Below are 19,597 nucleotides of genomic sequence, written 5' to 3' on the forward strand. Positions count from 1 at the left end.
TTTTAATACTCCTGAGGGTACCAGAGACCTCCGCTCCAATAAAATCTGTCCATAATGGACACTGCATTGACATTTCCTTCAAGTTTCTTTCAGAAAGTGGAAACATATGGCAGGCTTAGCTTCCCTTGCAAAGCCAATCTGATCCCTGCTCTAACCAAGAGGCTTTGCCTGCTCTGTGCCTGACTTCTTCAGAGCTTTTCAAGCCTGGCTCCCTCTGTGCCAAAAAGCCCCACCCATAACAATCCTACCCTGGAACAGAGCAGCTTCTGCAGGCAAGATATGCCTGAATGAAATTAATAAACCTGGGAATACAAGTGCTAATGAAAGTTCATGAATTCTACAGTTTGGTTTTCTAGAATCTTGCTTTTTTAAAATGACTGGGCCCCCTGAGGCTGGCATCCTCACTTCCAGGTGGTCACTCTGACCCTTTGCTTCCACCCAATAAGCTCAACCACATCCCAACATACCCAGCCCATTGTGTGTTATTTAAGCCATAGGATATGACAGAGCATGTTTTATGGAGCCATTAATTTATGCTGTGGGTGACTTTAACCACCCAAGAAGTATATTAATGGTGCTGTAAAATATACCCCAGAGTGTCTTAATATGGTTATGAGATTGATCTTCAGCTTTATATTCCACTATGTGTGATATTATTGAAATAAATTGTAGAGGAATGTGACATGAAGTCCCAGTAAGGGCTGAGTTTCCTTTTTCTCACCAGCATCCTGTGGTCACAGGCTCACTCTGAGCCAGCCCTGGATGGGACTCCAGCCACCCTGCTGCAGGAGGGGAAGGCTGGAAATGTCCTGCACAAGGGGCTGCCTTTTGGGATGGAGCTTGCTGACCTGTCTGTGCTGGCTGGTCAGCAGCTTTAACCAGAGCTCCTCATGTTGTGACACTTGGAAGGTTTGCTGTGAATGCAGGGTTTGTTCAGTACCTGGAGTTGGGTCATCTGCTGAAATGTTTGCCAGGACCAGCCCATCTCCTCCTTGCTACCAGAGAGCAGCACCAGCCCGTTGAGAGATCCTGGATGCTGCACAGAAAATCCTCCTCCAATAAGAGTTAAGTGGGATTACTATAAAAACAATTCTTGTTTGGGAAATAACCACAATGCATGGCTTTCCTGCTGACAGATTCTGGTAGTGTGAGTGTGCCAACAGAAAACTTCAATGTCTGAGAAACTGGATCTTTTTTAAGGTCTTTTTTTCCCTCTTTTTTTCCAGGATCTATGTGCTCAGGCTTTCAAAGCCCTGAGGCCCATGATATCAAAAGTTTGGGGTTTATCTGGAAATTACAAATAAATTATGCTGTATTAAATAAGCTGTACTTTCATTTGTAGTCTTAATCATTGTCATCTTTCTTTATGCTCTCGGGTGGGAGTACATGGCTGTGAACTGCCATAAACCCACAACATTCCCAGTGACTAGACATGGTTTTCCATTCCAAAGAAGGTCAAACTGTGGTTTCCTCAAGTTTCAGTAGGAAAGCTGAGAGAATGAGTTGATGCTTGGGGGAGCTTTGACCCATTTTAGAATCCAGGACACAGCACGAAATTTCAGAGACGTTTGAGACCAAGACCGTGGGTCAGTATTCTATTTGAAAGAACCATTTGAGCTGTTGTGTGTTTGTAGCAGGGCCCAAAGCATGCAGAGCACCTTCTGAAGGAGGAAGAAAGATCAGCCTTCTCACCCTGACAAATTAGCAGCTGCCAAGCATGGGCCAGAGCGACTGCAAACAAAAGAGAAATGAAATCAGGCTCTGCTTAAAGGCCTGAGCCCACCCAAATCAGTTTTCACAGTGCTGTCATGGGCTGTGAGCTGGTGAAGAGCATGCAGACCTGCATGAGATGAGGCTGCAGTGAGCCATCCTCAGATGAGGAGTGTGCCCTGAGCTTCTCCCTGCCCCGTGTTCATGTTCAGCTGCTCCCCAGGTTGGTGCCCTCTGAAGATTCCTTAATTATTCTTTGTGAAGTGCTTAGAGACCCTCACAAAAAGGAGAGTGTCATTACTGGAACTGCAGTTGTCAGAGATGAAGACAGTCTGTTAATCATTAAATCCATCCCCTGCCAAGGCAGGACCACTGTCCCTGGGAGAGAGGCCAGGCTCTGCAATGAACTGCAATGCCAGGTTTGTATGGAGTAATCGCCCAATTATCCATCAGCTGGTGTCAGGGACCCTTCTGGGCAGGAGCAGCCAGGCCATGGGTCAAGGGCTCAGTACTGCTAAAGCCTGACCAAGAGCTTCCTTTAATAGAGGTGGTTGGAGCAGCTGTGCCCTGAAATAATCTCCTTGCAGCAGCGAAGTGCTGGGCAGTCACAGAGTCAGCAATCAGGACAGCAAAAACCTTGGCTGTATTTTAGCTGTTAAAAGTGGCGCCAGCTTCCAGGATCTGGGGTTATCCAGACTGACCACCTGGATGCAACGGGGTGATAAAATGGTAGGAAATTGGTCCGGGACAAAAACTGAAGTGAAAAACTGAAAATAAAGTTCTGATTGAGATTTGCTGGTTTTGTTAATTATCAGCAAGAACAATTTTGGGAACACAGTGGCCCAGACATGAGCACAGCATTAGGATTACAATGGGGACAGCTCACACGTTCAGCACAGTTGCAGTGTTTGTAAGCAAACTGAAAAGGGCCCTTGGAAGTCTGTCATCTCATAAATTTTACTATCAAAACTTGTTTTTCTAGATAGTCTTTTCCAAAAATTTTTCCATGAGGCATGAGTAGTTCTGTAAGATCTATTCAGGGCAACCACAGCTCATGTGATGTTCACATGGATCCCAGATGATTTTTAGCTTAGCAGGGCTGTCACATAAGGCATCCTGCAAAACGATGGTGATGAAAATACGTCACACCCAGCTCTGGGCTGTGAACAAGGGGCTCCCTGCACCGTGAGCTCACGTGTGTGACACAACTATCAGCCAGTGCACAGATGAAGAGAAAGCCTTCCCCACAAGCCATGCTGCTGCTCTGTAGGGTCTCCAGACCTCTGGATCATTTATTGCCCAGGGGATCCAGCCTGATGACCTATCCACTCTTTACTGGTGAAGGCACAATAAAAAGTGTGCTGTCATCCTAAAAGTGACAAATGGGGCAGCTGGTTACTGAGCCAGGAAAAGCAGATGTGAGGGAGTTATTGCTGCTCAAACATAAGGGATCAGCACGGTTTTAAGGATGAAAACAAATGTGAAAGTTCCAAATGGAAAGAAACCTCTTGGAAGCAAATGGGGGCTGGACACAGCAGGTACACTGAACTTCATGAGTCCACTTCTACCCAGGAAGGCAGGCTCTGCCCCTCCGTTGGAAGGACTTTCCTGAGCTCTGGTAATCCCATCTGCTTCCCACGGAGACCTGGCCAGAGGTGCCTGAGGCCCAGGGGACGGAGCTGACTCACTGCTGTGCTATGTGACATTGGCCAAGCCTTTCTCGTGCCTGGCTGTGGCTGTGCCACTCGGGCTCGGGACTGCGGCTCCCCCGGCTGCACAGCAGCGTCTGCAGCGATGGGAGCTCTACAGAATAGCCAGATGAGAGACCGCAGCTGGGGAAAGGAGGCTGGAATGCAGGAGGTGAGGGAAGGACAGGCTTCCCTGCTCCACCCGGGACGGGTGCGAGGGCAGGGAAAGTATCCTGGTCGCCTCTCTTAGGTTTTCGAGCTAAGCCGGCTGATCAGCGAGGCCAGCAGCAGACGATGCTAGGCTGAGCTCCTTCCCCAAGCAGCGATGCTCGCCGAGCTGCCGCCTCTCCTGCATCGCAGATCAGCGCGGACACGCTCGGCTGGGAGGATGAGAGACGGAAGAGGGACGCGGGCAGCAGCGAAAGTCTGGGGGCTGTAGCGTCTGAGCTCGCATTAGGGCAGCACAGGCAGCCAGACCAGACTCTGTTTCCCTGTGTCACTTCTCAGTCCCGATTAGCAGCAAAATAGGGCACGCACACATCTGACAAGTGAATTCCTTGCTCGAAGGGGTTCGGTCATGCATAAGACTGCTCAAAATGAGGCCTGGCTTTCAGGTTTGGAAGCATGGAGCATGACCTGGAAGGGACAGCTGGTACGTGCACTCTTACTTGTTTTCCCGTTTTGAGTTTTGCACCAGTTCTGGGTAACTTTGAAGAGTTTTGGCCAAGGACAAACAAAAGGATGCCTGTCCCTTTCCCCAGCAGCCAGACCTCGCTATTAGTCTGTCCAGCTTCTAAACAATCACACGAGGACAGGACAAGTGAAAACATTATTAATGTCTCAAATTCGAGCACTCAATCAAAAACTGGAGTGGAGAACGAAGAGTGGGAGAGCGAATTTCACTCAGCCTTATGCAAGCGCTTTGATACCATTTTAACGACGGGCTTGTGCAAGTTTTTCCTCGGGACTTGTACTGTGTGTCCTCTCCTGTAACAACCACCTGGAAAGCGCAGGTAAGAAGTGATCGCAGCGGTTTGCAACGGGGAGAATCCTAGAAATCCTCCTGGGAAAGCAACGATCTGCCATCCCCCGTCCCCTGGAACGTGAGCATCTCCGGGGGCGCGGGGCAGAGCAGCCGCGCTCCGGCCCCGCTCGGAGAAGGACGATTCCACCCGGGGGGTTCACCCTCGCCACGGCCCTTGGGGCGCGGGCAGCGACTCGTCCCCGGGGCGAAGTTGTCGGTGGGAGCGGGGAGGAGCCGGGGCCGCACGTGGGGCCGCGCCGGGGGCGGGCAGCGGGCGGGGGCCGGGCCGGGCCGGGGCGGGCCGTGCCAGGGCGCCTGCGCCGGCGGCGCGGAGCGCGGCGGAGCGGGACGGACCGAACTGGAACAAAACAAACGGCGCTTTGTACCGCCGGGAAGGCTCCGCGTCCCGCGCAGCGCCCGCGGAGAGGGGCGCCAACACCGCGCGGCTGTTGGATTTGCTTTTTCAGCGCTTTTAAATAATTTTTAATTTTTTTTTTCTTAATAAGAGGGGAGAAGGGACGGCGCGGAGGGGCGGGCGGGAGGCGGTGCGCGCCCTCCGCGGGCGCGGGGCCGTGCGGGCGGCGATGGCCTGAGCGGCGGCGGCTCCGCGCCCCCTGCGCACCTGCCGAGCGCGCTCCGCGGGCGCGGAGGGACGCGCAGCGCCATGTCGCGGGTCGTGCAGAAGAAGAACCACTGGTCCAGCCGGGTGCGGCAGTGCGCGCTGACCCGCGGGCCCGGCGGGCAGCTGGGCTTCGCCCTGCTCGGCGGCGCGGAGCACGGCGAGTTCCCGTACGCGGGCGCGGCGGCGGGGGACGGCGAGGCGGCGCTGAGCGAGGGCGAGCTGCTGCTGGAGGTGCAGGGGGTCCGCGTGTCGGGGCTGCCGCGCTACGACGTGCTGGAAGTGATCCGGAGCTGCAAGGACCCCATCGTGGTGAAAGCCGTCCGACAAGGTGCGAGGGGGACGCGGCGGGACGGGGGGAACTCGCTCCGCGCTTCCCGCGGGGGTGCGGGGCTGGGTGGCCGCGGGCGAGCGCGGTGCCGGGGGTGGCGAACATCAGCCCTGCGGGGCAGCGAGGGGCCCCGCCAGAGGCACCCACGCTGTGCGCACCCTCTGCGAGGGCACTGATGCACAGGCACCTCCTCGTCCGGACCCGGCTTCAGCCGCCCCGCAGTCCCTGCCCTGCGCTAACGCAGCGAGCAATTGCGTGAGACTTTCCCAAAGGCACCGCGGAGCCGCCAGCGCTCCCTGCGGGGAACCCGCGCTTGTCCGGGGCAGCTCGGTGTCCGGCTGACCCTTGGAGAGGCTGAGGGAGCTTCACTGCTGGGGGAACGGGGCAGGGATCCCCTCCTCCAGCAGCTGAGCATCCTTTGGAGCTGCTGAGTGATTAGTGGAGTCTTGTTCTGAAAGTGCCGCGTGTGTTCGCCGGCTGCCAGCGTGGGAAGAAAAAGCTTGGACCCTCCTGCATCTTCCCTCTCTGGCTGAAAGGCTGCTCAGATTTACCTTTTTTCCCCCTGGTTTGCCCTAGGTGAGGGCACATCCCTGCTGCCAGCCCTGCAGCGCACAGGTGAAGGAACAGACAGGTAGCTCTCCTGTTTGGCTGAGGAAGAGGATAGGAAGAGTCCTCCCATGCCGGATTAAAAAGATGCCACTTCACATCCGTGTACGCTCCACAGTCGCTCAACAGGTTAGCTAACAGGCCTGGCTATTAGGCTTGTGATTTCCAGGACAGGACTTCAGTTTAGTGCCAAAAAGCTGTCGGTGCTGCCGCAGCCACCGGGGCTGGTTGGACAGGCAGGAGGAGCAGGACTGCGGCCGGACAGCCGGAGGTGTGAGAGGTGGAGGAGCTCCCCGAGGTCCCAAGTGCACTCCCCAAGTGCAGGAAGGAAGGGAAATTTTCTTCGTGTTGCCCAGGAGATTCCTTAGGGGAAAGTTTATTTGTCATCCAGACGTGTGCATCCTAAAGGTGGGGGTTTCACTCTGCCTTGTGGTGTGAGGGGTTTTTTTTCCCTGCACTTCGTTCAACCCAGCTGGTAGCTGCAGACAGAATTTCTGGCCAGCTGGCAGGACTGTCACCCGAAGTCTTGTGCCTGGGCTCACTGATGAGCCGAGATGAAGGGCTGCAGGCACTTGTTTCATCCTTGGAAGCTCCGGAGCCAGAGCAGATGCCAGCGATGGTGTTCGAGAGGAGCTGAGCCTGTGCACTGCCCCTCCAGCCCCTGCCCCGGAGCTGAGCCACCAGAGCACAGTGACTTGTTAGTCCCTTCCAGGACTCAGTAGCAATATTCCTGCAAACGCTGTCAAACTCCCAAAATACCCAGTTTTTGTTAAGCAAATGCCTGTTTTCCCTGCTGCCTTCACTTCAGTGGGAAGTGGTGAGGGAAACTCAGCTTGCTGGTTTCCCTGCCCAAGTGGGAGGGGGAGAAAAGCATGAAGAAAAGTATGAGGAAATTAGGCAGAGGGTTTTTTTACATACTGATTGTTTTAGCAGAAGTATTAAAATACAGCTTGTGGTGTTGCAATGTGACTGGTGTTGGTGGATGAAGGAAGGTGCGCATGAAACCCTTCCCAACCAAACAATTTGTGATCAAACTTTTTGTTGTTTTGGAAACATGAGTTAGTATAAATAAAGCATGTCCTGGGAATAAACTGCACATGACAGAACTTGGTGGTAAATGTGTCTCAGATCCAGGATATGGTCAAAAGAACAGGCAGGGAGCTGAGTTTTAGCATGTGGGTTGGGTTTACCTGGAACGAGGGAGAAAAGGGTTCAAAACCCATCTGTGAGTCAAGGCAGGCACTTAAACCTTGGACTGTTCCCATCTAGAGCTGAGAACCAAGCCCTTGGTTACTGTGAGATTGTAGTTTCTTTTTTTTTTTTTTCTTCATATTTTTAAGAAATGCTTTATTAGCCAAGAATGTGGACTAGAAATAAATATTTGGTTTTTAAATCACTAAATATTTTTGTGGTCTGGAAAGCCTGTCAATGGTAGCCTGGCATCTGCACAGTCCTCTTTGAAAAGCACAGCTCTCCCTCATGTATCAGAATCATAAGCATGGAAAAGGAGAGTGTTTTAATTAAAATTCATTACTTCTGTGTTGATTAAAAATATGATTATGGGAATGGCAGCTGTCATTCAACAGGAAAAGTGTGGTACTAGAGCAGACAGCCAAGGAGTGTGCAGATAAGATTGTAAACATGTTTTTACATAGTTACCCAGATTTTTTTTTTTTTGCATAGTAACTTTTTACAAAGTTACCCAGATTTTCCTCCTCCTCACAGTTCGTAGTTTCTGACCGGTTGGTGCTGAAGTGCTGGGGCAATATTAGCCTGGAAATGTATACATTTTATTGCCTGTCTGTTTTGCATGACATTTACAAGGTTGGAAAAACAGGAAATTTACTATAAGTCAGTCATCTGCAAGCATGAGCAGGAAAATAACGGTTCTGACCCTGCACTTGGTGAAAGAGACTAGGATGGAAATGTGGGTGGAATAGGCTGTGCATGGGCTTTGTCATTCAGCCGGAGCTTGTAAAGTCACAGGTTCGCTCGCAACATTTTTTTCTTGCTTTTTGTGAGTGGTAAGTTTGAAAAGTAAGTACAAAAAAGAGGAGCCTCTATGAAATCTCTTAATGGAAATAAATTGGTATTTAATACTGCTCATATGGGATTTCTTGGTCCTTTGCTTACCCTGGGAGGGAGAGTGAAAAAGGCTAAAGAACTTGAATGGAGCTTTCCTTTCCTTTTCCCCTTATGCCTCCTTTTTTGCTATGACATTTGAGAATAAAACTGTGCCATTATAGTTGCCTGTTTTGGGGGAGAGAGTGGAAGAATCTTGCTGCCATGTATCTCAGTAACTTTCAGAACTGTCAAATGTGTGAAAAAACCTCAGTTAACATGTAGTGCTTTTATGACTGACTGTTTCTGTCTTACATCTGTGCCTAAATTCTGATGAAATTGGCAATTAACTTCTGTGGAGTTAATAAATGCATTTTTATTATTACTTGGTCAGAGAGTATGGAATTAATAGATTGAATTATAGGAGCAGTGGTCAAATATTCTAGTGTAAAGCTGGCGTTGCCTTAACACTGTGATTTCCCAGCTGTACTGTGAATATTGTAGCTTCTTTGAATACATTTCACATTTGTCAAAATAGCTCACTTTGATAAATTGATAATTGATTGCATTGCATAGATCAGTTATAAAATCAGGCCCACCATTTCTTCTCATGGATCTTGGTTAACAGAGTCCAGGACAACAGAGGAGAAGTTTGTTGTGCCATCCTCCAACAGAGAAGAATTAAGACAGTATCTGTAAAAAAACAGACCATGTTTTGTTTGAGGCAGGGTGTCTGGGTTTTCATTCTCCCTCAGTGAGAGATGAGCACATTAAGAGAGATTTCCAGGTTTTTTTGCTCCTTGGTTCGATGACTTGTGCCAAACCACACCAAGCCAGATGCTTGGTATGGGAAACTGTCAAAGTTAATATGCTTGTAAATTAAATTGGTTTTTGCAGTTCTCATTTCAACGCTTTGCTTCCCTAAAAACGTCTCAGAATCCCAAGCTCCTAATGACCTGGCTTTGGAGCCAGGAGGTGCTGAGAGCAGTTTGTGCAATTAATAATTTTGATAGGACTTTGCAGCTGGGATGATCCCACGGTAGGGAGGAGTTGTGTGCTTGTGGGGCTTTTTTTGAGCCCTGTACAGGGCAGACAGGAGCAGGCCTGATCCCAAGCAGAAACAGTCACTGTTTACCCAGTGCTATCAGCTGCATTTGTTTCTTTTCAAACATTAACGTGACCCTAAGATAAATCCTGAAATACAGTGCAGTGACTCAATGCTTCAATGTCAGGCTGGCATCTGCTGTACATGAGATGTTAAACTCAGTTACATTTATTCATGTGAACAAAACCAGCCTCTTTCAAAAAGTTGGCATGAGCTGGTATTTGAGTATTTTCCTTTTATTTTCCTGAGAGAGCCTGTGGGATAATTTCTGTTTGTTATTTTGGGATTTTTTTTGGTAAAACACTTTTAGAAAAAAAAAAAAAAAGAAGGAAGAGTTGATGCATCTGTAAATTCCTGCATGTTTGGTGGTTTAGCACACACCAAAAAAAAGCTGAGTGTCACCTTGCGAGTGGTGATGCTGAACATCCCACGCTCAGTGCCCGTGCCCGGCTCTGCAGAAGCCCAGCAGTGAGTGTGGAGCAGAGCTTGGGGGTGATGTGCTGAAGGGAGAGGCTGTTTAGAGAGTGAGCTTTTGCTGTTCCCAGTTTGCCTCTGCAGTGTTATGCACGAGCTCCAAAAAGTGTTTTCCTCCAGTCTCTGCTAGCTCAGTGCCAGTCCCTCGCGTGGTGAATTCTCTGTCATTTTTCCATCTGACCCAAATTCTTTTTGGACCCAGGTGGGTTTCAAGTGGAGAAGAAGAAGTGTTGCCATCTGAAAAGCTCAGAGATGTTCTTGTACTCTGGATTTATAAGGCCTGCTTTCAACTCTGACAATTGGAGTAGTCGTGGAACGAAATGTAAAATAATTCTCTCACTTGGAGCATATTTTGCTACAAATCAGTAGTCTTCTTTCTTTAAAGCAGTACTTAAAGAAGTACTGCACTTAGTAGTCATGAAATTTGTATCTCTTGTATTAAAGTACTGCCTTGAGCAAGACCTTATCTCTACTGTGCCTGAATTTACAGTGTAGAACTTGCCAGCATTTAGAAGTCGATCCTGCTTGTGGCAAAGCAGTCATCCATCCTCTCCAGCCATGGAGTAGCACCCCAGAGATGGGCAAGAGAGCCCAAGAGCCACATCGTGCCTGTTATAAAAATTTCCAGGAGTTAATGTGATACTTTTCATGGCATGAAAGGGGGTTATGCTTTCCACAATAAAGTTAATCTTTCCACCCATTGAGATGGGACTCTTGGCTCCCTCTTTATGGCCAGTCAGATCACAGAGCAATTAAATCACAATTATGGTCTAATTAGGAGCAGTCATTCAACACCACTGCAAAATAAGATGTTAACACCATCCTGCATGTTGTTCCATGTTTTTAAGACCGAGTTACAACTCCTGCATGAGTGAAATATTGACCTGCTATCATGAAATTTAAGATTCATCTTCCATGTTAGAAATGTAAGATTTTTTTTTTTTAAATAGGTTTGAAAGCCAAACCAGCAGTCACTCCTTGCATTCCCGGGTTTGGGATTGTCATTTTCTTCTGGTTCAGCTCAGGCTGTGATCATTCATGCATCTCTCCTGGCTGTTCCTGTATCTCTTGATCTGATGCCTGAGAAACACACTTGCTCCTTTGGCTGTGTGTGCATGCACAGGGAAACATTTGCCCCAGGGCAGCAGCATTAAGGTGTAAAGATATTCAGAGCAGCACTTTTGTGGCTGTGCAGAACTGATGATTTGAGCCCTCTCTCATTAGATTTCAGCATGGCTCAGTTTGAAGTAATGTGGAAGCTGATGAGAAGATGCTGCTGCCTCAAGGGCTTTTTCTATTGCATTAGCAGGGTCTGGGCTGTGGGCAAGGACAGGATCTTTGGGACCTCTCCTGAGGTTTTTAAAAATAATTGGCCAAGTTTTTTATTTGCATTCCTTTGCTTAGCTCCAGACACGAGCTGTGCCTGCTAGTTATTTCAGGTGTTTGTATTTTTTTTTTCACACTTCCTCTGACTTTGACTGGAACTTGTAAATCAAGGCATTTGGTTTTGATCTTTGTGTGCCGCAAGTGACTTAAATTTCTTGGTGAAAAGCACAGAGTAGTGGTTCTGTAAGAGCAAGTGCCGTGAATTTATAGAAGGACTGTAAAGAATTCGAGGTAAAATGTTAGCTGAAGGTGTAAGGGTCTTTGCTGTGAGCACTCAGTGGTACTTGGAGGGCTGGTACTCAAAGTTCTGCATCCTGTCTGAGCTCCTTCCAGCTCCAGGTCCCAATTCCTGCAGCAGCAAAATGCAGATCCTCCTGGTCTATATTTCTCCAGAGTTTTTCTCTAGCTCAGCTGTGGAAAAGATTTATTTTTGCCTGTTAGAAAACGAGTCTGAAGTGACCTTTTTGCACCAAGGGCACAGGGCTGGGTCACCCCCCCTGTGATCCCTGGAGATCCTCTCTGCTCCCCTGCCCTGTCACCGGGGGCATCTCCTGCAGGATGGGGACAGCAGCAGCTCCTCGGTGCTGAGCGACAGCTCTGCTGAGCCTGCACGACCAGCTCCTGCAGAAACACCATTTTCACCACTCTCATCATTTTCTCTGTCTCTCTGGACACTTGATGTTTTGTTTGCTCAGTTTGTGCAGTTTGCCTCAGTGTTGGTCTGACAGGTAGGGGCTCAGAGCTGGCAGCCCAGAGAGAGCCACAGCATCAGATGGCTTAAGGCTGGGGCTTCCTGCAAGGATCTGGTGTTGGGAAACAGACATAAACCTAGGCTGTCATCCAGATTTTGTTATCTGCTGATCTGAGAGAGAGCTGTGGAAGAGGCTCCCTGCTTCCAGAGCAGTTTGGCAGCTTTTGCATTGCGCTGGTATGTTGGCAGATTGGGATATTTATTTTTTTTTTCCCCCTTAATTGTAATTTTTTGCTTTTTCTTCTGAACCAAATAGGTGGGCCAGCATCTCCCTTGGCCCTGCAGGAGCAGTATGGCTCAGGGAAAATGGGATATTTTTGTTGAGATCCACCCTTCAGTTTCCAAAGGTCACACACTCCATCCATGCTTCCTCTTGTGACATTTTAAATGGTTTCCAGAACTATTCCACTGCTACAAGCAGGAAAGATGGCATCATGCTCTCTGTCAGTCCCCAGCCCTGACTCTGGAATCATTTGGTTTGTGTTAGTAATATTAATTAAACCTGCAGATTTTTTTTTTTATCTGCCCCTCGTAGTAGACCTTGGAGAAACAAAACAGTTTTTTTTCTTCAGGTCCTGATGTTTTGGGTTACATTTTTTACACACTTGGCTTTTGGCTAAAGATTGTTCCAGTTTTATGGTTGTGAGGGTTTGTATCGTAACTTAAAAGAAAAATAAGGTTTTAAATTGAATTTCATTAACTGTCCCTTATTAGAGTAAACAATAATGCTTACTACACGGTGTGAAAATAATGCAAAGTGCCCTGTCTTCATAATGGAACAGGAAATCAAAACAAACAAAGCCTTTGGGATGACTTGCAAAGTGGAACAGATGCCCTTACAATTGCAAGGCATTTGAATAAGGAATCAGTTTTGCATGGTTTGCTAATCCTTCAGTAAAGAGTTCATTGTCCTGGATTACACATCTGTAATTTTGGAGCCCTCAAGTCAGTGTCCCAGTACAATTAGAGTGGGAAGAGACTGACTTCTTTCTTCATATCCTTAATCTCTGGCTTGTTTTTTAAGAGGAAAACCTCAGCTCTGGGTTTTTCATTTAGTTATTAACAAAAAGCCTTTGAAAAAGAAGCTGCCTAAAATCCAGCCACTCCCTCAACACAAACAAAGCTGGGCAGATATTGTGTGCCTTAAAAAAACCCCAACTTTGATGTTCAACCTGTCTTATTCCAGTGGTACAGATCCTGCACCAAGTGGGTGTTAGACCAAACTGATGACAGACTCAGATGTCTCAGAGGCTTTTGGATGAATAAGAGAGGAGAGTTACTGCCCAAACAGGCTGGACTGGACAGGTGGGGACCTGGGCTGCAGAATAACTGCAAAATGGCTTTTCTTAAACATAGCAAGGAGCATGCCCATCCTCCTCCTTCCCCAAAGGCTCAGCTACAGCTCCCAGTTGGCAATTTAAACGGCAGGGGTACAGGTGGAGGTTGCTGAGGTTGGAGCAGTTCCCTGGAGCCCTGTGGGAAGCCAGGGATGGCTGGAGCAGAGGTGGAGAGAAATCAGCCAGAAATGATACCAAAAGCTTTGGGCTGGGGAAGAGTTTCCCTGTTCTCTAGTGGAGTTGTTCATGCTGAGGCTGTCTCTAAAAACAGTCTGGCTGTTTTCTGCAGGACCAGCCAGGAGCAGGGCTCTTTCTGACTGGTGACAGTCCCACAGCAGTCCATCATCTTGTTCTGGCCCTTACAGGAGAGCTGGAGAGGGACTTTGTAAAAAGATGGGCAGTGATAAGATAAGGGGAAATTGCTTCAAGCTGAAAAAAGGCAGGGTTAGGTAAGACACAAAGAAGAAATTCTTTGCTGAATGGGTGAGGGCGGGCAGGCCCTGGCACAGGTTGCCCAGAGAAGCTGTGGCTGCCCCTGGATCCCTGGAAGTGCTCAAGGCCAGGCTGGATGGGGTCTGGAGCAGCCTGGGGCAGTGGGAGGTGTCCCTGCCATGGCAGGGGGTGTCAGAACTGAATGATCTTTAATGTCCCTTCCAACTAAACCATTCTGTGACTCTGTGATGCAGCTTTGCTGTTGAATGTTCTGTTAGGATGTGGTGCCTAAAGTATCTTGTGCTGCCCCAGGACAGCGTGTGGCTCCCCTGTGTGGCAAGGGGACAGTGGGGGACATGTGGCAGAGCACAGCCCTGGGGAAGCTGATCCTGGGGAGCTGGGGGGTGAGAAATCTGCAGCCTGGCTGAATTTGGGGACACTGCTGTCTCCAAGCTGAGTCTCCTCTTTGCAGGGCTGCTGCCTGGGGGACAGCGCTGAAGACAGGACACCTGATGGGGCTTTGGCAGCCACTGGTCCAGCCCAGGCTTTGTTCTCTCCCTGTCCTCTGGGCAAAAGAGGGATTAGTCTGGTGCAAAACAAAGAATCATGTTCTTCTCTTTCTCCTGGTATGCATTTTTCCTTAAACAATGAAGTGACTAATATAGAATATCTTCTCCATGTGCTCTGGTGGTGGTTTAGAGGAGCAGCAATAGCCTGACTGCATGAGCAAGGCCAGAGGTTCTGCTGGCTGCTCAGCAGGGACTCTGAGGATCACAGAATCTGCTCTTTCTGAATAAAATCAGTAAGTTGTTTACTTAGTGGGAGGGGCTGGCTTGCTTTGTTGTTGTTAGATTGTCTTTGCTGGTACCCCAGCTAACGCTGTGTATTTGTTTGATGTGCAAATAGCAGACTTGCTTAGCAATGGTACATAGTGTTTTGTTAACTTGTGTACAGTCTGTGTGCACTGTGGGGTCCTCCCTGTCACCTACCCTCTGCTTTTATTAATCAAACTGTTTCCAAGTGGAGATCAGAGCTGCCAGATGCTTTTATACATGTCCTGTAGCTTTCCTTCTATTTTTTTTTTTTAATGAAGAGATATGGGCATGCTGAGATTGTTCCCCCAATTTCACGTGGAGCTATTTTTGTCTGGACTTAGCTACAGTCTATAAATCCCTCATGGTGCAGGAAGCTTTGTTTGCTCCAGGTGGAGTGAGGCAATTAAACCCCCACTGTCTGTCTCTGGCTTTCTGTGGGAGGTGTGGAACTGCTCTGGGCAAAATCCAGATGAGCACTGAGGATATCAGGGCTGTGCTGGTCCAAGGGTTGGCTGCTCAGTGAGGTTACATATAGAGGAAAATTTTATGTCTACACACAGCCTGCACCCAGTCCAAGAGGAGGAGCTTGTGAAAATATTGTGTCACCCATGAAAATAGTTTGAATTCTTGGGTGAGACTCTGAGACTATGTTACTGGTGTGTACATATGAATTTATATATATTTAACTTTTTCACTTTAGCATCCCTATTGTCAAATGCTGCTTCAGTGAAAAGTTCCAGAATGTCCTTTTCTTCACTCTTAATTTTTCCTTTATAATGGAAACTAATCCCATGCTTTCAGCAGCTCAGGTTGCTGAGCAGCCATGGGTTTCACCACGAGTGCTAACATTTGTTGTTGGCACAGCTATTTGGAAGTTGAAAAGGAAGACTATGAAACCACCACCGTTCTGGCTGAGAGCAGCTCCCATGCCCATTATCTCCTCACGAGATGCAGGAGCAGCCTCTGCTCCTGTAGAAACAGAAAATCACTATTGTGGTGATGCTGTGGTGAAACTGTTTCGGTGATACTTGTCCTGTAAATCATCTGCAGGAACAAGTTGCTTTTGAGAGATGATTTGCTCATGAGACCTCAGTGGCTTTCAGGTTACGTGATACAGCTGCTGAAGAAGATCCAGATTTCCCTTTTCCTGCACTGGGGGCAGCTGCTACCCAGACCTTGGTCTGGCCCCTGTGAGTCATTCCGAGCGTGCAGGAGGGAAATCCAGAGTACACCTATAAACTGTATCTCGGAAAGGTGCCTAGTTTCATCCTGCACAGAGGCCTCTGGCATGTTAAAGGCCATAAAATGGCATTTAGCTCCCTCGTTCCAGGGGCAGGTGGCAGTTACACTTTAACCCGGGGTCATTCCTTTGTGAGGATGGGAAATGTGGCGAGTACCTGGACTCATGATGTCAGTCTGTCAAGAGTGATAAGTTGATGCCCTTGTGTGCCAGGCAGTGCATGGAGCTGAGAGAGCTGTCCCTGCCTGGGTGTTTACAGGAGAAGAATGAGGGCTATGGAGAGCTCAGGGGATGAGTGGAGGGGAGAAGGCCAAGCACAAAGGCTGTGTGGCTCGCTTGGGGTGTTTGTAACAAGGGCATGGACCCACAAATCCTGGCTCCCTCTTGCTGTGCTGTGGGGCTCTGCTGCTTCCCAGATCCTCATTAAAACAGGGGGAAAGGGTGAACAGCTCCCTTGATGCATTGCCAGGTTGTCCTGCTCAGGTGGAGCTTTGCCACAACAGTGTTTCCATAAAATGCCCTATAGTTTGTTGTTTTTTATTTTTTTTTAAATTTGTGCTTGTAAAAACCTGTCAAAGGCTGAAATTTTTATCTGCAAAAGAGATGGATTAGGGACTAGCCAAGGCTACTTTTCCATTTATTTTTGTTTTCTGTTGCCAATTTTCCAGTTGTATTAGTTGATGCTAGAAATACCCACGTATCAGTTTTTCCAGGAGCTAAACACAAAGAGGGTTTTTTTTACACAGTTCTGAGCTGGGATAGGATATCTTGGTCATATTGCAGACTGGCAAATTTGGATGTGCTGAAGTTGTTGCGCATGAGAAAAGCCCCAGTAAAAATGAGAGTGTTTAAATTTAAGCATGTGCTAACGTAACACATTGCACAGGGCTTTTTGTACCTTGTCTGTAAAAAATGCTATAATCAGCACTGAGGCTTGCCTAAACCAGTGTGGAAATTGCTGTTTGCCTAAAAAGCCGGGCAAGTTGTCACAATCCCAACATTAAAAGGCTGCAGAGGATTAACCAAAACCTATTTCCAATTGATTTAGTGCAGCTGATGTGCAGCTCAGCCTGCTCAGCTGTGTCCTGCCGGGGACTGTGGTGCTTTGAGCTGCTCTGAGTCCCGAGACCAAGTGGGTGAGTGTCTTGGTTTGGAAAGACAGGTGTCTGCTATGGAAGGCAGGAGTATCCCCTGAAATGGAGAATGTGAACCCCCCTCTCGCCCCCAAATTGCTATAAATTTAAAATTAAGGGGCTCTCAGGCAACAAATATGGGAGCAGAAAAATAACAGTTCTTTACTAGGGAAGAAAATAACCAATGCAGTAAACTAAAACAACACTGACAGAGTTGGAACACAGCCTGACAGCCTGTGGGTCAGGGTGTTGGCAGCAGTCCCATTGGAATTGTGGCTGCAGTCCTCCTGAAGTGTCAGGGGTGGCTCTGCTGGAGCAGGGATCCTGTAGAAAAGGGTGTAGTCTTCCTCTGAAGATCCAGTGGAAGAGGCAGCTGCTGTTCCTCTGGTAAATCCAGTGGAGGAGCCGTGCTGGTATTCCAGAACCTCCGGATTATATCCGGGTAGCAATGCTTGGCTCCTCCCTCTGGGCTCACATCTCCCAGTGGGCTGCTGTAGTTCTTATCAGCCACGCAGTGACATTCAATAGCCTCTTATCAGCAGATGTCTCCACGAGGGAGGAGTGATTGTGGAAGAGATAAGGGAAACTGCCCGCTTGACAAAAGACAGCCGCCATACGGATGGCAAATGGAAAACATCTTGCCTTGCAGTCTGGGACAGTGAGCTGGCCCTGCCTCGTGCTGTGATGGCTCTGCCTGCTGTCCCCCTGAGGATGCTGAGGAAAGGAGGGAGCCCTGGCTCCCAGGCTGGCTCCTCACAGTTGGCTTTTGTTTGCTGCATTCTTGTCCCCCTGGGCAGCGGCTGCCGCAGCGCTGCCTGCCCGGATGGGATCTCACCCCTGGCAGGGGCTACAAGCATTTTTCCACGGTGCAGTTGGGTTGGCAGGGAAGGTTCCATCAGCTGCCTGGCTGGAGCCTGGCTCAGGATGTGCTGGATTGCTGGATGCAATGATTCGTTGGTGGATTTCTGACAAAAGAGTGTTTCTGCTGCCTGCAGCACCTCCTGCCCTCCAGGCCCTGGGTGTGTGCTCAACAGGAAGGTTCAAAACTTTCCTTCAAAAAGCTGGGGACTTTTTTTTAGCAGTCTTACAGACTTAATTAAAACTGGTGTTCCTCTTTTCCTGTATTGGTTGCAGATAGAGGTAGATTTTAGAAACAAGAGCTGACTTTTGATGCTGTTCTGCTCCGGCTACTCCATTTTTGTAAACCTCAAGCATTTTCCAGCAACCTGTGGGCTTTGTCGAGCAGAGCCTGCCCCTCCCTGAGCTCTGGCTGAGGAAAGGTTTCCCATTAGCAACACCAACTGATAAACAAAACTTCATCAAGGCCTCCAAAGGACAGAGCTTTCAAGTACTGGGACACAGCAGCAGCACTGCTGACTGCTGATAGCTGTCTGAACTGGTGGCAGAAACAGCAGTGAATGTTTATTGTGTGCTTATTTCTCCTCAGAGTCCCTGATGTAGAAGGGACTTCAGCATTATGGTCCATTGTAGTGGATCATGTTCAGAGGACTTTTTTCATATAAAAACATTGTTTCTAGCTCAGGTGTAGCTAAAAGATGCTCTCAGCCTCAGTTCTCCTTCAGCTGGTATTGCACATTGATGCCTTGTTGTACCCAGGTGAGCTTTAAGTTGTAATATTTACAGGAAACGTGGCTGAAGCTTCCCCCTCTTGGAGGTAAAGATGCAATATTTGCATTTCTTGGCACTGGCTCACATAGCTGCCTTGGAATCGAGTTTAGAAAAATGACAGAATGGTAAATGCATTGTTTTCCCCTTCTCTCAACTCTGCATTTCCTCTGCACGGGTCAAATCAAACAGCAGTGACATTTCAAAGTCTTCCTGAATGGCAAAATTAGAAATACTCCTTTTCTAAGGAGGCTGTGAGAGGCAGTTCAAACACTGCATGCAGCCGTTCCGGTAGGAAGTTGTTTGACTTGTCGAAATCTTTCTTTTACTGCACAACCTCTATTTAAAATGACAAATTGCTTAAAGCAGTTTCCATGTTAGACTTTAAAAAATTCAGTTTCTTTCCACCCAGAACACGTGGAAAGCATTTGTGCACTTGCCTGACTGTTTCTCTGTCCTAAGGCTCACGCTCGGTGGCTTTGGACTTCATGTCATTTTCACATGCAGCTGCTTTGTTTTCCTCAGCTTTCTATGGAATGGGATTTTCTCCTGCCTCAGCTTAGCTGTGAAAACTCAAATATCTGCCTGGTTCAGGCTTTGGGGACCATGGAGTGAGCACAGGAGAGACACTCCAAAGTCTGTGCTTTTTAGAAGTGATGTTCAGAGCATTATAAAATCCATAATTTAAGCAGGAGAGTCTGGATCCACAGCCAAGTTGTTGTAATGTCCTTTAAAAGCGTTGAGCAGTGTTAATGCTTCACAAAATGACAAAGCATCTTTTGCTTAAACATTATCAACTACTTCTCTGTAGCTGTCACTGTGGCAAAGGACATTGGTGGCAGGTACCAGATTCTGAGCCAGGCAGTTGGCTGTAACTGCTGGAGAAACAAAAATTGCTCCGTTGAAAAGGTTTTTTCTCTCTTTTTTTTTCTTTTTTTCTTTTTAAAGAAATATTTCAAGCTGCCTTTGTGCTCAGGTGGCCCTGCAGAGAGCAGCACTCTGTGCAGTGTGCATCCCACGAGGATGCATTGCCAGGCCTTGCATCTGGGCTTGTGAAAGGAGAGAGGGCGCAGAAGGGAAGTGGGTCCCCTTAGCAGCACACAATAAATGGCAGGCTCCAGAAATAAAGTGGAAATTATATTTCTGGAGCCTTAACAGGCTGAGATGGGGCTTTCTGTGCTCTTCCTTTTGCCTGGAGTGAGTTGCACCAGTGTATGGATTTGCAGAGCTGTTTTTGGTGGCTCTGCTGCGTTCCCGTG

At 48.2% G+C, this 19,597-nt stretch overlaps 1 protein-coding gene across 27 annotated transcripts in view; it reads left to right on the plus strand.

Moving 5' to 3' along the window:
- The first annotated feature begins 4,728 nt into the window (after positions 1–4,728).
- MAGI1 (membrane associated guanylate kinase, WW and PDZ domain containing 1) overlaps positions 4,729–19,597 on the plus strand; it is a 335,310-nt gene continuing 320,441 nt past the window's right edge. For all 27 annotated transcript variants that reach the window (XM_038149644.1, XM_038149646.1, XM_038149648.1 and 24 more), the window contains exon 1: positions 4,729–5,372. In XM_038149644.1, coding sequence (XP_038005572.1) covers positions 5,087–5,372 — 286 coding nt within the window. In that variant the 5' untranslated portion in view covers positions 4,729–5,086. The remainder of the gene's footprint in view (positions 5,373–19,597) is intronic.

Source organism: Motacilla alba, chromosome 12 (genome assembly GCF_015832195.1).
Source record: "Motacilla alba alba isolate MOTALB_02 chromosome 12, Motacilla_alba_V1.0_pri, whole genome shotgun sequence".
Lineage (NCBI taxonomy): Eukaryota > Metazoa > Chordata > Aves > Passeriformes > Motacillidae > Motacilla > Motacilla alba.